The sequence below is a fragment of the Engystomops pustulosus genome, unplaced genomic scaffold, assembly GCF_040894005.1.
Source record: "Engystomops pustulosus unplaced genomic scaffold, aEngPut4.maternal MAT_SCAFFOLD_89, whole genome shotgun sequence".
NCBI classification, from domain to species: Eukaryota; Metazoa; Chordata; class Amphibia; order Anura; family Leptodactylidae; genus Engystomops; species Engystomops pustulosus.
In genome coordinates, this window is record NW_027284975.1 from 217,459 (window position 1) to 231,677 (window position 14,219).

At 54.7% G+C, this 14,219-nt stretch overlaps 1 protein-coding gene across 3 annotated transcripts in view; it reads left to right on the forward strand.

Moving 5' to 3' along the window:
- Positions 1-14,219, forward strand: part of SUZ12 (SUZ12 polycomb repressive complex 2 subunit) — a 35,131-nt gene that overhangs the window by 13,555 nt on the left and 7,357 nt on the right. For all 3 annotated transcript variants that reach the window (XR_011850900.1, XR_011850901.1, XM_072131551.1), the window contains exons 11-15: positions 6,786-6,877; positions 12,581-12,724; positions 12,827-12,984; positions 13,069-13,267; positions 13,350-13,429. Coding sequence is in view for 1 of the 3 variants with exons in the window: in XM_072131551.1 (XP_071987652.1) it covers positions 6,786-6,877; positions 12,581-12,724; positions 12,827-12,984; positions 13,069-13,267; positions 13,350-13,429 (673 nt within the window). In the remaining 2 variants the exon portion in view is untranslated. The remainder of the gene's footprint in view (positions 1-6,785; positions 6,878-12,580; positions 12,725-12,826; positions 12,985-13,068; positions 13,268-13,349; positions 13,430-14,219) is intronic.

Consider the following 14,219-nt stretch of genomic DNA (forward strand, 5'->3'; position numbering starts at 1 on the left):
TGCTGTGTGTATATATATTATATACCTCCCCTCTAGTGGCTGCTGTGTGTATATATATTATATACCTCCCCTCTAATGGCTGCTGTGTGTATATATATTATATACCTCCCTCTAATGGCTGCTGTGTGTATATATATTATATACCTCCCCTCTAATGGCTGCTGTGTATATATATTATATACCTCCCCACTAATGGCTGCTGTGTGTATATATATTATATACCTCCCCTCTAATGGCTGCTGTGTGTATATATTATATACCTCCCCTCTAATGGCTGCTGTGTATATATATTATATACCTCCCCACTAATGGCTGCTGTGTGTATATATATTATATACCTCCCCTCTAATGGCTGCTGTGTGTATATATATTATATACCTCCCCACTAATGGCTGGTGTGTGTATATATATTATATACCTCCCCACTAATGGCTGCTGTGTGTATATATATTATATACCTCCCCTCTAGTGGCTGCTGTGTGTATATATATTATATACCTCCCCTCTAATGGCTGCTGTGTGTATATATATTATATACCTCCCTCTAATGGCTGCTGTGTGTATATATATTATATACCTCCCCTCTAATGGCTGCTGTGTATATATATTATATACCTCCCCACTAATGGCTGCTGTGTGTATATATATTATATACCTCCCCTCTAATGGCTGCTGTGTGTATATATTATATACCTCCCCACTAATGGCTGCTGTGTGTATATATATTATATACCTCCCCACTAATGGCTGGTGTGTGTATATATATTATATACCTCCCCACTAATGGCTGCTGTGTGTATATATATTATATACCTCCCCTCTAATGGCTGGTGTGTGTGTATATATTATATACCTCCCCTCTGATGGCTGCTGTGTGTATATATATTATATACCTCCCCACTAATGGCTGCTGTGTGTGTATATATATATTATATACCTCCCCACTAATGGCTGCTGTGTGTATATATATTATATACCTCCCCACTAATGGCTGCTGTGTGTATATATATTATATACCTCCCCACTAATGGCTGCTGTGTGTATATATATTATATACCTCCCCACTAATGGCTGCTGTGTATATATATTATATACCTCCCCACTAATGGCTGCTGTGTGTATATATATTATATACCTCCCCACTAATGGCTGCTGTGTGTATATATATTATATACCTCCCCTCTAATGGCTGCTGTGTGTATATATTATATACCTCCCCACTAATGGCTGCTGTGTGTATATATATTATATACCTCCCCTCTAATGGCTGCTGTGTGTATATATTATATACCTCCCCACTAATGGCTGCTGTGTGTATATATATTATATACCTCCCCTCTAATGGCTGGTGTGTGTATATATATTATATACCTCCCCACTAATGGCTGCTGTGTATATATATTATATACCTCCCCTCTAATGGCTGGTGTGTGTATATATATTATATACCTCCCCACTAATGGCTGGTGTGTGTATATATATTATATACCTCCCCACTAATGGCTGGTGTGTGTATATATATTATATACCTCCCCACTAATGGCTGGTGTGTGTATATATATTATATACCTCCCCACTAATGGCTGCTGTGTATATATATTATATACCTCCCCACTAATGGCTGGTGTGTGTATATATATTATATACCTCCCCACTAATGGCTGGTGTGTGTATATATATTATATACCTCCCCACTAATGGCTGCTGTGTGTATATATATTATATACCTCCCCACTAATGGCTGGTGTGTGTATATATATTATATACCTCCCCACTAATGGCTGGTGTGTGTATATATATTATATACCTCCCCACTAATGGCTGCTGTGTGTATATATATTATATACCTCCCCTCTAATGGCTGGTGTGTGTATATATATTATATACCTCCCCACTAATGGCTGGTGTGTGTATATATATTATATACCTCCCCACTAATGGCTGCTGTGTGTATATATATTATATACCTCCCCTCTAATGTCTGGTGTGTGTATATATATTATATACCTCCCCACTAATGGCTGGTGTGTGTATATATATTATATACCTCCCCACTAATGGCTGCTGTGTGTATATATATTATATACCTCCCCACTAATGGCTGCTGTGTGTATATATATTATATACCTCCCCACTAATGGCTGCTGTGTGTATATATATTATATACCTCCCCACTAATGGCTGGTGTGTGTGTATATTATATACCTCCCCACTAATGGCTGGTGTGTGTATATATATTATATACCTCCCCTCTGATGGCTGCTGTGTGTGTGTATATTATATACCTCCCCACTAATGGCTGGTGTGTATATATATTATATACCTCCCCACTAATGGCTGGTGTGTATATATATTATATACCTCCCCACTAATGGCTGGTGTGTGTATATATATTATATACCTCCCCACTAATGGCTGCTGTGTATATATATTATATACCTCCCCTCTAATGGCTGGTGTGTGTATATATATTATATACCTCCCCACTAATGGCTGGTGTGTGTATATATATTATATACCTCCCCACTAATGGCTGCTGTGTGTATATATATTATATACCTCCCCACTAATGGCTGCTGTGTGTATATATATTATATACCTCCCCACTAATGGCTGCTGTGTGTATATATATTATATACCTCCCCTCTAATGGCTGGTGTGTGTATATATATTATATACCTCCCCACTAATGGCTGCTGTGTGTATATATATTATATACCTCCCCTCTAATGTCTGGTGTGTGTATATATATTATATACCTCCCCACTAATGGCTGCTGTGTGTATATATATTATATACCTCCCCACTAATGGCTGCTGTGTGTATATATATTATATACCTCCCCACTAATGGCTGCTGTGTATATATATTATATACCTCCCCACTAATGGCTGCTGTGTGTATATATATTATATACCTCCCCTCTAATGGCTGCTGTGTGTATATATATTATATACCTCCCCACTAATGGCTGCTGTGTGTATATATATTATATACCTCCCCTCTAATGGCTGCTGTGTGTATATATATTATATACCTCCCCACTAATGGCTGCTGTGTGTATATATATTATATACCTCCCCACTAATGGCTGCTGTGTATATATATTATATACCTCCCCACTAATGGCTGGTGTGTGTATATATATTATATACCTCCCCACTAATGGCTGCTGTGTGTATATATATTATATACCTCCCCACTAATGGCTGGTGTGTGTATATATATTATATACCTCCCCTCTAGTGGCTGCTGTGTGTATATATATTATATACCTCCCCACTAATGGCTGGTGTGTGTATATATATTATATACCTCCCCACTAATGGCTGGTGTGTGTATATATATTATATACCTCCCCACTAATGGCTGCTGTGTGTATATTATATACCTCCCCACTAATGGCTGCTGTGTGTATATATATTATATACCTCCCCACTAATGGCTGCTGTGTGTATATATATTATATACCTCCCCACTAATGGCTGCTGTGTGTATATATATTATATACCTCCCCACTAATGGCTGCTGTGTGTATATATATTATATACCTCCCCACTAATGGCTGCTGTGTGTATATATATTATATACCTCCCCACTAATGGCTGCTGTGTGTATATATATTATATACCTCCCCTCTAATGGCTGCTGTGTATATATATTATATACCTCCCCACTAATGGCTGCTGTGTGTATATATATTATATACCTCCCCACTAATGGCTGCTGTGTGTATATATATTATATACCTCCCCACTAATGGCTGCTGTGTGTATATATATTATATACCTCCCCACTAATGGCTGCTGTGTGTATATATATTATATACCTCCCCACTAATGGCTGCTGTGTATATATATTATATACCTCCCCACTAATGGCTGGTGTGTGTATATATATTATATACCTCCCCACTAATGGCTGGTGTGTGTATATATATTATATACCTCCCCACTAATGGCTGCTGTGTGTATATATATTATATACCTCCCCACTAATGGCTGCTGTGTGTATATATATTATATACCTCCCCACTAATGGCTGCTGTGTGTATATATATTATATACCTCCCCACTAATGGCTGCTGTGTGTATATATATTATATACCTCCCCACTAATGGCTGCTGTGTGTATATATATTATATACCTCCCCTCTAATGGCTGGTGTGTGTATATATATTATATACCTCCCCTCTAATGGCTGGTGTGTGTATATATATTATATACCTCCCCACTAATGGCTGCTGTGTGTGTATATATTATATACCTCCCCTCTAATGGCTGGTGTGTATATATATTATATACCTCCCCTCTAATGGCTGCTGTGTATATATATTATATACCTCCCCACTAATGGCTGGTGTGTATATATATTATATACCTCCCCTCTAATGGCTGCTGTGTGTATATATATTATATACCTCCCCACTAATGGCTGCTGTGTGTATATATATTATATACCTCCCCTCTAATGGCTGCTGTGTGTATATATATTATATACCTCCCCTCTAATGGCTGCTGTGTATATATATTATATACCTCCCCTCTAATGGTTGCTGTGTGTATATATATTATATACCTCCCCTCTAGTGGCTGGTGTGTGTGTATATTATATACCTCCCCACTAATGGCTGCTGTGTGTATATATATTATATACCTCCCCACTAATGGCTGGTGTGTGTATATATATTATATACCTCCCCACTAATGGCTGCTGTGTATATATATTATATACCTCCCCTCTAGTGGCTGGTGTGTGTGTATATTATATACCTCCCCACTAATGGCTGCTGTGTGTATATATATTATATACCTCCCCACTAATGGCTGGTGTGTGTATATATATTATATACCTCCCCACTAATGGCTGCTGTGTATATATATTATATACCTCCCCTCTAGTGGCTGGTGTGTGTGTATATTATATACCTCCCCACTAATGGTTGCTGTGTGTATATATATTATATACCTCCCCTCTAGTGGCTGGTGTGTGTATATATATTATATACCTCCCCTCTAATGGCTGCTGTGTATATATATTATATACCTCCCCACTAATGGCTGGTGTGTGTGTATATTATATACCTCCCCACTAATGGCTGCTGTGTGTATATATATTATATACCTCCCCACTAATGGCTGGTGTGTGTATATATATTATATACCTCCCCACTAATGGCTGCTGTGTGTATATATATTATATACCTCCCCACTAATGGCTGCTGTGTGTATATATTATATACCTCCCCACTAATGGCTGCTGTGTGTATATATATTATATACCTCCCCACTAATGGCTGCTGTGTGTATATATATTATATACCTCCCCACTAATGGCTGCTGTGTATATATATTATATACCTCCCCACTAATGGCTGCTGTGTATATATATTATATACCTCCCCACTAATGGCTGGTGTGTGTATATATATTATATACCTCCCCACTAATGGCTGCTGTGTGTATATATATTATATACCTCCCCACTAATGGCTGCTGTGTGTATATATATATATTATATACCTCCCCACTAATGGCTGCTGTGTGTATATATATTATATACCTCCCCACTAATGGCTGGTGTGTGTATATATATTATATACCTCCCCACTAATGGCTGCTGTGTATATATATTATATACCTCCCCACTAATGGCTGCTGTGTGTATATATTATATACCTCCCCACTAATGGCTGCTGTGTGTGTATATTATATACCTCCCCACTAATGGCTGCTGTGTGTATATATATTATATACCTCCCCACTAATGGCTGCTGTGTGTATATATATTATATACCTCCCCACTAATGGCTGCTGTGTATATATATTATATACCTCCCCACTAATGGCTGGTGTGTGTATATATATTATATACCTCCCCACTAATGGCTGCTGTGTGTATATATATTATATACCTCCCCACTAATGGCTGCTGTGTGTATATATATATATTATATACCTCCCCACTAATGGCTGCTGTGTGTATATATATTATATACCTCCCCACTAATGGCTGCTGTGTGTATATATATTATATACCTCCCCACTAATGGCTGCTGTGTGTATATATATTATATACCTCCCCTCTAGTGGCTGGTGTGTATATATATTATATACCTCCCCTCTAGTGGCTGTGTGTGTATATATATTATATACCTCCCCTCTAGTGGCTGTGTGTGTATATATATTATATACCTCCCCTCTAGTGGCTGGTGTGTATATATATTATATACCTCCCCTCTAGTGGCTGGTGTGTATATATATTATATACCTCCCCTCTAGTGGCTGGTGTGTATATATATTATATACCTCCCCTCTAGTGGCTGCTGTGTATATATATTATATACCTCCCCTCTAGTGGCTGCTGTGTGTATATATATTATATACCTCCCCACTAATGGCTGCTGTGTATATATATTATATACCTCCCCACTAATGGCTGCTGTGTATATATATTATATACCTCCCCTCTAGTGGCTGCTGTGTATATATATTATATACCTCCCCTCTAGTGGCTGGTGTATACAGCGCTCTTCCCTCCTGTATGGTAGATGATGCCCCCCGCCTTGCAGGTTGTATATATGATGGGGGGTGGGGGGGGATGTTCGGAGCTTCTGTTGTGACGGGGTTAATGATCGGGACACTGGGGCCCCCTCCTCTCCCAGACAATGGACTGGGCTAAGTTTAAGGGGTTCGGTCTTGTTGACATTGCGCTCCTGTGGGGTGGGGGGCAGGTGTGGGGGGTTTCGCATCTTCACCCCCCGGACTGTGTCTTGTGTTTACAGCTGTAAAAGAGATTCCATCCTCAGAAGCTCCGAGCAAGCGGGAGAAGGAGCCGCCGGCCGAGAGCAAGCAGAAGCTGCGCATCTTCTACCAGGTAAGTGTGGAGGACAGGACACGGGGTGGGGGGGCGGGGGAAGCTGCCCCCCAGGAGGAAAGAGGACAGGACACAGGGGGGCCGGGGGGAGCTGCACCCCAGGAGGAAAGAGGACAGGACACCCCAGGAGGAAAGAGGACAGGACACCCCAGGAGGAAAGAGGACAGGACACCCCAGGAGGAAAGAGGACAGGACACCCCAGGAGGAGAGAGGACAGGACACCCCAGGGGGAGAGAGGACAGGACACCCCAGGGGGAGAGAGGACAGGACACCCCAGGGGGAGAGAGGACAGGACACCCCAGGGGGAGAGAGGACAGGACACCCCAGGGGGAGAGAGGACAGGACACCCCAGGGGGAGAGAGGACAGGACACCCCAGGGGGAGAGAGGACAGGACACCCCAGGGGAGAGAGGACAGGACACCCCAGGGGAGAGAGGACAGGACACCCCAGGGGAGAGAGGACAGGACACCCCAGGGAGGAGAGAGGACAGGACACCCCAGGAGGAGAGAGGACAGGACACCCCAGGAGGAGAGAGGACAGGACACCCCAGGGGGAGAGAGGACAGGACACCCCAGGAGGAGAGAGGACAGGACACCCCAGGGAGGAGAGAGGACAGGACACCCCGGGAGGAGAGAGGACAGGACACCCCAGGGAGGAGAGAGGACAGGACACCCCGGGAGGAGAGAGGACAGGACACCCCAGGGAGGAGAGAGGACAGGACACCCCGGGAGGAGAGAGGACAGGACACCCCGGGAGGAGAGAGGACAGGACACCCCGGGAGGAGAGAGGACAGGACACCCCGGGAGGAGAGAGGACAGGACACCCCGGGAGGAGAGAGGACAGGACACCCCGGGAGGAGAGAGGACAGGACACCCCGGGAGGAGAGAGGACAGGACACCCCGGGAGGAGAGAGGACAGGACACCCCGGGAGGAGAGAGGACAGGACACCCCGGGAGGAGAGAGGACAGGACACCCCGGGAGGAGAGAGGACAGGACACCCCGGGAGGAGAGAGGACAGGACACCCCGGGAGGAGAGAGGACAGGACACCCCGGGAGGAGAGAGGACAGGACACCCCGGGAGGAGAGAGGACAGGACACCCCGGGAGGAGAGAGGACAGGACACCCCGGGAGGAGAGAGGACAGGACACCCCGGGAGGAGAGAGGACAGGACACCCCGGGAGGAGAGAGGACAGGACACCCCGGGAGGAGAGAGGACAGGACACCCCGGGAGGAGAGAGGACAGGACACCCCGGGAGGAGAGAGGACAGGACACCCCGGGAGGAGAGAGGACAGGACACCCCGGGAGGAGAGAGGACAGGACACCCCGGGAGGAGAGAGGACAGGACACCCCGGGAGGAGAGGGGACAGGACACCCCGGGAGGAGAGGGGACAGGACACCCCGGGAGGAGAGGGGACAGGACACCCCGGGAGGAGAGGGGACAGGACACCCCGGGAGGAGAGGGGACAGGACACCCCGGGAGGAGAGGGGACAGGACACCCCGGGAGGAGAGGGGACAGGACACCCCGGGAGGAGAGGGGACAGGACACCCCGGGAGGAGAGGGGACAGGACACCCCGGGAGGAGAGGGGACAGGACACCCCGGGAGGAGAGGGGACAGGACACCCCGGGAGGAGAGGGGACAGGACACCCCGGGAGGAGAGGGGACAGGACACCCCGGGAGGAGAGGGGACAGGACACCCCGGGAGGAGAGGGGACAGGACACCCCGGGAGGAGAGGGGACAGGACACCCCGGGAGGAGAGGGGACAGGACACCCCACACCCCGGGAGGAGAGGGGACAGGACACCCCGGGAGGAGAGGGGACAGGACACCCCGGGAGGAGAGGGGACAGGACACCCCGGGAGGAGAGGGGACAGGACACCCCGGGAGGAGAGGGGACAGGACACCCCGGGAGGAGAGGGGACAGGACACCCCGGGAGGAGAGGGGACAGGACACCCCGGGAGGAGAGGGGACAGGACACCCCGGGAGGAGAGGGGACAGGACACCCCGGGAGGAGAGGGGACAGGACACCCCGGGAGGAGAGGGGACAGGACACCCCGGGAGGAGAGGGGACAGGACACCCGGGAGGAGAGGGGACAGGACACCCCGGGAGGAGAGGGGACAGGACACCCCGGGAGGAGAGGGGACAGGACACCCCGGGAGGAGAGGGGACAGGACACCCGGGAGGGGGGGTGGACAGGAAACCCCGGAGGGGAGGGGCAGGACACCCCGGGAGGAGAGGGGACAGGACACCCCGGGAGGAGAGGGGACAGGACACCCCGGGAGGAGAGGGGACAGGACACCCCGGGAGGAGAGGGGACAGGACACCCCGGGAGGAGAGGGGACAGGACACCCCGGGAGGAGAGGGGACAGGACACCCCGGGAGGAGAGGGGACAGGACACCCCGGGAGGAGAGGGGACAGGACACCCCGGGAGGAGAGGGGACAGGACACCCCGGGAGGAGAGGGGACAGGACACCCCGGGAGGAGAGGGACAGGACACCCCGGGAGGAGAGGGGACAGGACACCCCGGGAGGAGAGGGGACAGGACACCCCGGGAGGAGAGGGGACAGGACACCCCGGGAGGAGAGGGGACAGGACACCCCGGGAGGAGAGGGGACAGGACACCCCGGGAGGAGAGGGGACAGGACACCCGGGAGGAGAGGGGACAGGACACCCCGGGAGGAGAGGGGACAGGACACCCCGGGAGGAGAGGGGACAGGACACCCCGGGAGGAGAGGGGACAGGACACCCCGGGAGGAGAGGGGACAGGACACCCCGGGAGGAGAGGGGACAGGACACCCCGGGAGGAGAGGGGACAGGACACCCCGGGAGGAGAGGGGACAGGACACCCCGGGAGGAGAGGGGACAGGACACCCCGGGAGGAGAGGGGACAGGACACCCCGGGAGGAGAGGGGACAGGACACCCCGGGAGGAGAGGGGACAGGACACCCCGGGAGGAGAGGGGACAGGACACCCCGGGAGGAGAGGGGACAGGACACCCCGGGAGGAGAGGGGACAGGACACCCCGGGAGGAGAGGGGACAGGACACCCCGGGAGGAGAGGGGACAGGACACCCCGGGAGGAGAGGGGACAGGACACCCCGGGAGGAGAGGGGACAGGACACCCCGGGAGGAGAGGGGACAGGACACCCCGGGAGGAGAGGGGACAGGACACCCCGGGAGGAGAGGGGACAGGACACCCCGGGAGGAGAGGGGACAGGACACCCCGGGAGGAGAGGGGACAGGACACCCCGGGAGGAGAGGGGACAGGACACCCCGGGAGGAGAGGGGACAGGACACCCCGGGAGGAGAGGGGACAGGACACCCCGGGAGGAGAGGGGACAGGACACCCCGGGAGGAGAGGGGACAGGACACCCCGGGAGGAGAGGGGACAGGACACCCCGGGAGGAGAGGGGACAGGACACCCCGGGAGGAGAGGGGACAGGACACCCCGGGAGGAGAGGGGACAGGACACCCCGGGAGGAGAGGGGACAGGACACCCCGGGAGGAGAGGGGACAGGACACCCCGGGAGGAGAGGGGACAGGACACCCCGGGAGGAGAGGGGACAGGACACCCCGGGGGAGAGGGGACAGGACACCCCGGGAGGAGAGGGGACAGGACACCCCGGGAGGAGAGGGGACAGGACACCCCGGGAGGAGAGGGGACAGGACACCCCGGGAGGAGAGGGGACAGGACACCCCGGGAGGAGAGGGGACAGGACACCCCGGGAGGAGAGGGGACAGGACACCCCGGGAGGAGAGGGGACAGGACACCCCGGGAGGAGAGGGGACAGGACACCCCGGGAGGAGAGGGGACAGGACACCCCGGGAGGAGAGGGGACAGGACACCCCGGGAGGAGAGGGGACAGGACACCCCGGGAGGAGAGGGGACAGGACACCCCGGGAGGAGAGGGGACAGGACACCCCGGGAGGAGAGGGGACAGGACACCCCGGGAGGAGAGGGGACAGGACACCCCGGGAGGAGAGGGGACAGGACACCCCGGGAGGAGAGGGGACAGGACACCCCGGGAGGAGAGGGGACAGGACACCCCGGGAGGAGAGGGGACAGGACACCCCGGGAGGAGAGGGGACAGGACACCCCGGGAGGAGAGGGGACAGGACACCCCGGGAGGAGAGGGGACAGGACACCCCGGGAGGAGAGGGGACAGGACACCCCGGGAGGAGAGGGGACAGGACACCCCGGGAGGAGAGGGGACAGGACACCCCGGGAGGAGAGGGGACAGGACACCCCGGGAGGAGAGGGGACAGGACACCCCGGGAGGAGAGGGGACAGGACACCCCGGGAGGAGAGGGGACAGGACACCCCGGGAGGAGAGGGGACAGGACACCCCGGGAGGAGAGGGGACAGGACACCCCGGGAGGAGAGGGGACAGGACACCCCGGGAGGAGAGGGGACAGGACACCCCGGGAGGAGAGGGGACAGGACACCCCGGGAGGAGAGGGGACAGGACACCCCGGGAGGAGAGGGGACAGGACACCCCGGGAGGAGAGGGGACAGGACACCCCGGGAGGAGAGGGGACAGGACACCCCGGGAGGAGAGGGGACAGGACACCCCGGGAGGAGAGGGGACAGGACACCCCGGGAGGAGAGGGGACAGGACACCCCGGGAGGAGAGGGGACAGGACACCCCGGGAGGAGAGGGGACAGGACACCCCGGGAGGAGAGGGGACAGGACACCCCGGGAGGAGAGGGGACAGGACACCCCGGGAGGAGAGGGGACAGGACACCCCGGGAGGAGAGGGGACAGGACACCCCGGGAGGAGAGGGGACAGGACACCCCGGGAGGAGAGGGGACAGGACACCCCGGGAGGAGAGGGGACAGGACACCCCGGGAGGAGAGGGGACAGGACACCCCGGGAGGAGAGGGGACAGGACACCCCGGGAGGAGAGGGGACAGGACACCCCGGGAGGAGAGGGGACAGGACACCCCGGGAGGAGAGGGGACAGGACACCCCGGGAGGAGAGGGGACAGGACACCCCGGGAGGAGAGGGGACAGGACACCCCGGGAGGAGAGGGGACAGGACACCCCGGGAGGAGAGGGGACAGGACACCCCGGGAGGAGAGGGGACAGGACACCCCGGGAGGAGAGGGGACAGGACACCCCGGGAGGAGAGGGGACAGGACACCCCGGGAGGAGAGGGGACAGGACACCCCGGGAGGAGAGGGGACAGGACACCCCGGGAGGAGAGGGGACAGGACACCCCGGGAGGAGAGGGGACAGGACACCCCGGGAGGAGAGGGGACAGGACACCCCGGGAGGAGAGGGGACAGGACACCCCGGGAGGAGAGGGGACAGGACACCCCGGGAGGAGAGGGGACAGGACACCCCGGGAGGAGAGGGGACAGGACACCCCGGGAGGAGAGGGGACAGGACACCCCGGGAGGAGAGGGGACAGGACACCCCGGGAGGAGAGGGGACAGGACACCCCGGGAGGAGAGGGGACAGGACACCCCGGGAGGAGAGGGGACAGGACACCCCGGGAGGAGAGGGGACAGGACACCCCGGGAGGAGAGGGGACAGGACGCAGGGGGGGCCGGGGGAAGCTGCCCCTCAGGAGGACAGGACGCAGGGGGGCCGGGGAAAGCTGCCCCCCCCCCCCGGGAGGAGAGAAGGGGTGGGGGTGGTTGGGGGAATCTGCCCCATGTGTTGCTGACCCTCTTTACCGCTCTGACTTTGCAGTTCCTGTACAATAACAACACGCGGCAGCAGACGGAGGCGCGGGACGACCTGCACTGTCCCTGGTGCACGCTGAACTGCCGCAAGCTCTACAGTCTCCTCAAACACCTGAAGCTCTGCCACAGCCGCTTCATCTTCAACTACGTGGTAAGAGGACGCCCAGGGGTCCGGGGGGGGCTGCACCTGCCTAGTGTAAGCCTGTAGGTTCGGGGTGGTAGATCCTCGGTTTACCCGCTGCTGCTTTTCCAGTATCATCCCAAAGGGGCGCGAATTGATGTGTCGATCAACGAGTGCTACGACGGCTCCTACGCTGGGAACCCTCAGGACATTCACCGCCAGCCCGGCTTTGCCTTCAGCCGGAATGGACCTGTGAAGAGGACGCCGATAACCCACATCCTGGTGTGCAGGTGAGGATGCACCGGGAGGGGGGACCTGCTGGGTCCAAGGGATGGCCCTTCTTATGTCATTCAATTGGAACTTTATTTGTTAAGACCTAAACGCACAAAGGGCGGGATGTCCGAGTTCTACGAGTCGGAGGACGGGGAGGTGGAGCAGCAGCGCACCTACAGCAGCGGCCACAACCGCCTCTACTTCCACAGCGACACTTGCCTCCCCCTGAGACCCCAGGAGATGGAGGTGGACAGTGAGGATGAGAAGGACCCTGAATGGCTGAGGGAGAAGACTATAACGGTGAGTGTCCGCAGGTGAATGGGGGGAGTCCTGCACCCAAGGGTGTCCCCTGCTAACATGCACATCGTTGGCTCTCCTACAGCAAATAGAAGAATTTTCTGATGTCAACGAAGGGGAGAAGGAAGTCATGAAGATGTGGAACCTGCATGTCATGAAACACGGGTAAGGAGGTGCGAGGCTGGGGGGGGAGGGTTTAGGAGGTGTGCGGGTGGTCCAGGGGCTGGGGGGTTAGGAGGTGCGTTTGTGGTCCAGGGAGGGGGTAGGAGTTGCGCGGTCGGTCCGGGGGCTGGGGGGGTTTGAGGAGGAGGTGCGCGGGCGGTCCGGGGGCTGGGGGGGGTTGAGGAGGAGGTGGTAGGAGGAGGTGCGCGTGCGGTCCGGGGGCTGGGGGGGTTTGAGGAGGAGGTGCGCGGGCGGTCCGGGGGCTGGGGGGGTTGAGGAGGAGGTAGGAGGAGGTGCGCGGGCGGTCCGGGGCCTGGGAGGGTTTGAGGAGGAGGTGCGCGGGCGGTCCGGGGGCTGGGGGGGGTTTGAGGAGGAGGTGCGCGGGCGGTCCGGGGGGGTTTGAGGAGGAGGTGCGCGGGCGGTCCGGGGGGGTTTGAGGAGGAGGTGCGCGGGCGGTCCGGGGGGGTTTGAGGAGGAGGTGCGCGGGCGGTCCGGGGGGGTTTGAGGAGGAGGTGCGCCGACGGTCCGGGGGGGTTTGAGGAGGAGGTGCGCCGACGGTCCGGGGGGGTTTGAGGAGGAGGTGCGCCGGCGGTCCGGGGGGGTTTGAGGAGGAGGTGCGCCGGCGGTCCGGGGGGGTTTGAGGAGGAGGTGCGCCGGGGGCTGGGGGGGTTTGAGGAGGAGGTGCGCCGGCGGGCTGGGGGGTTAGGAGGTGCGTTTGTGGTCTAGGGAGGGGGTAGGAGTTGCGCGGTCGGTCCGGGGGCTGTGGGGGTTTGAGGAGGAGGTGCGCGGGCAG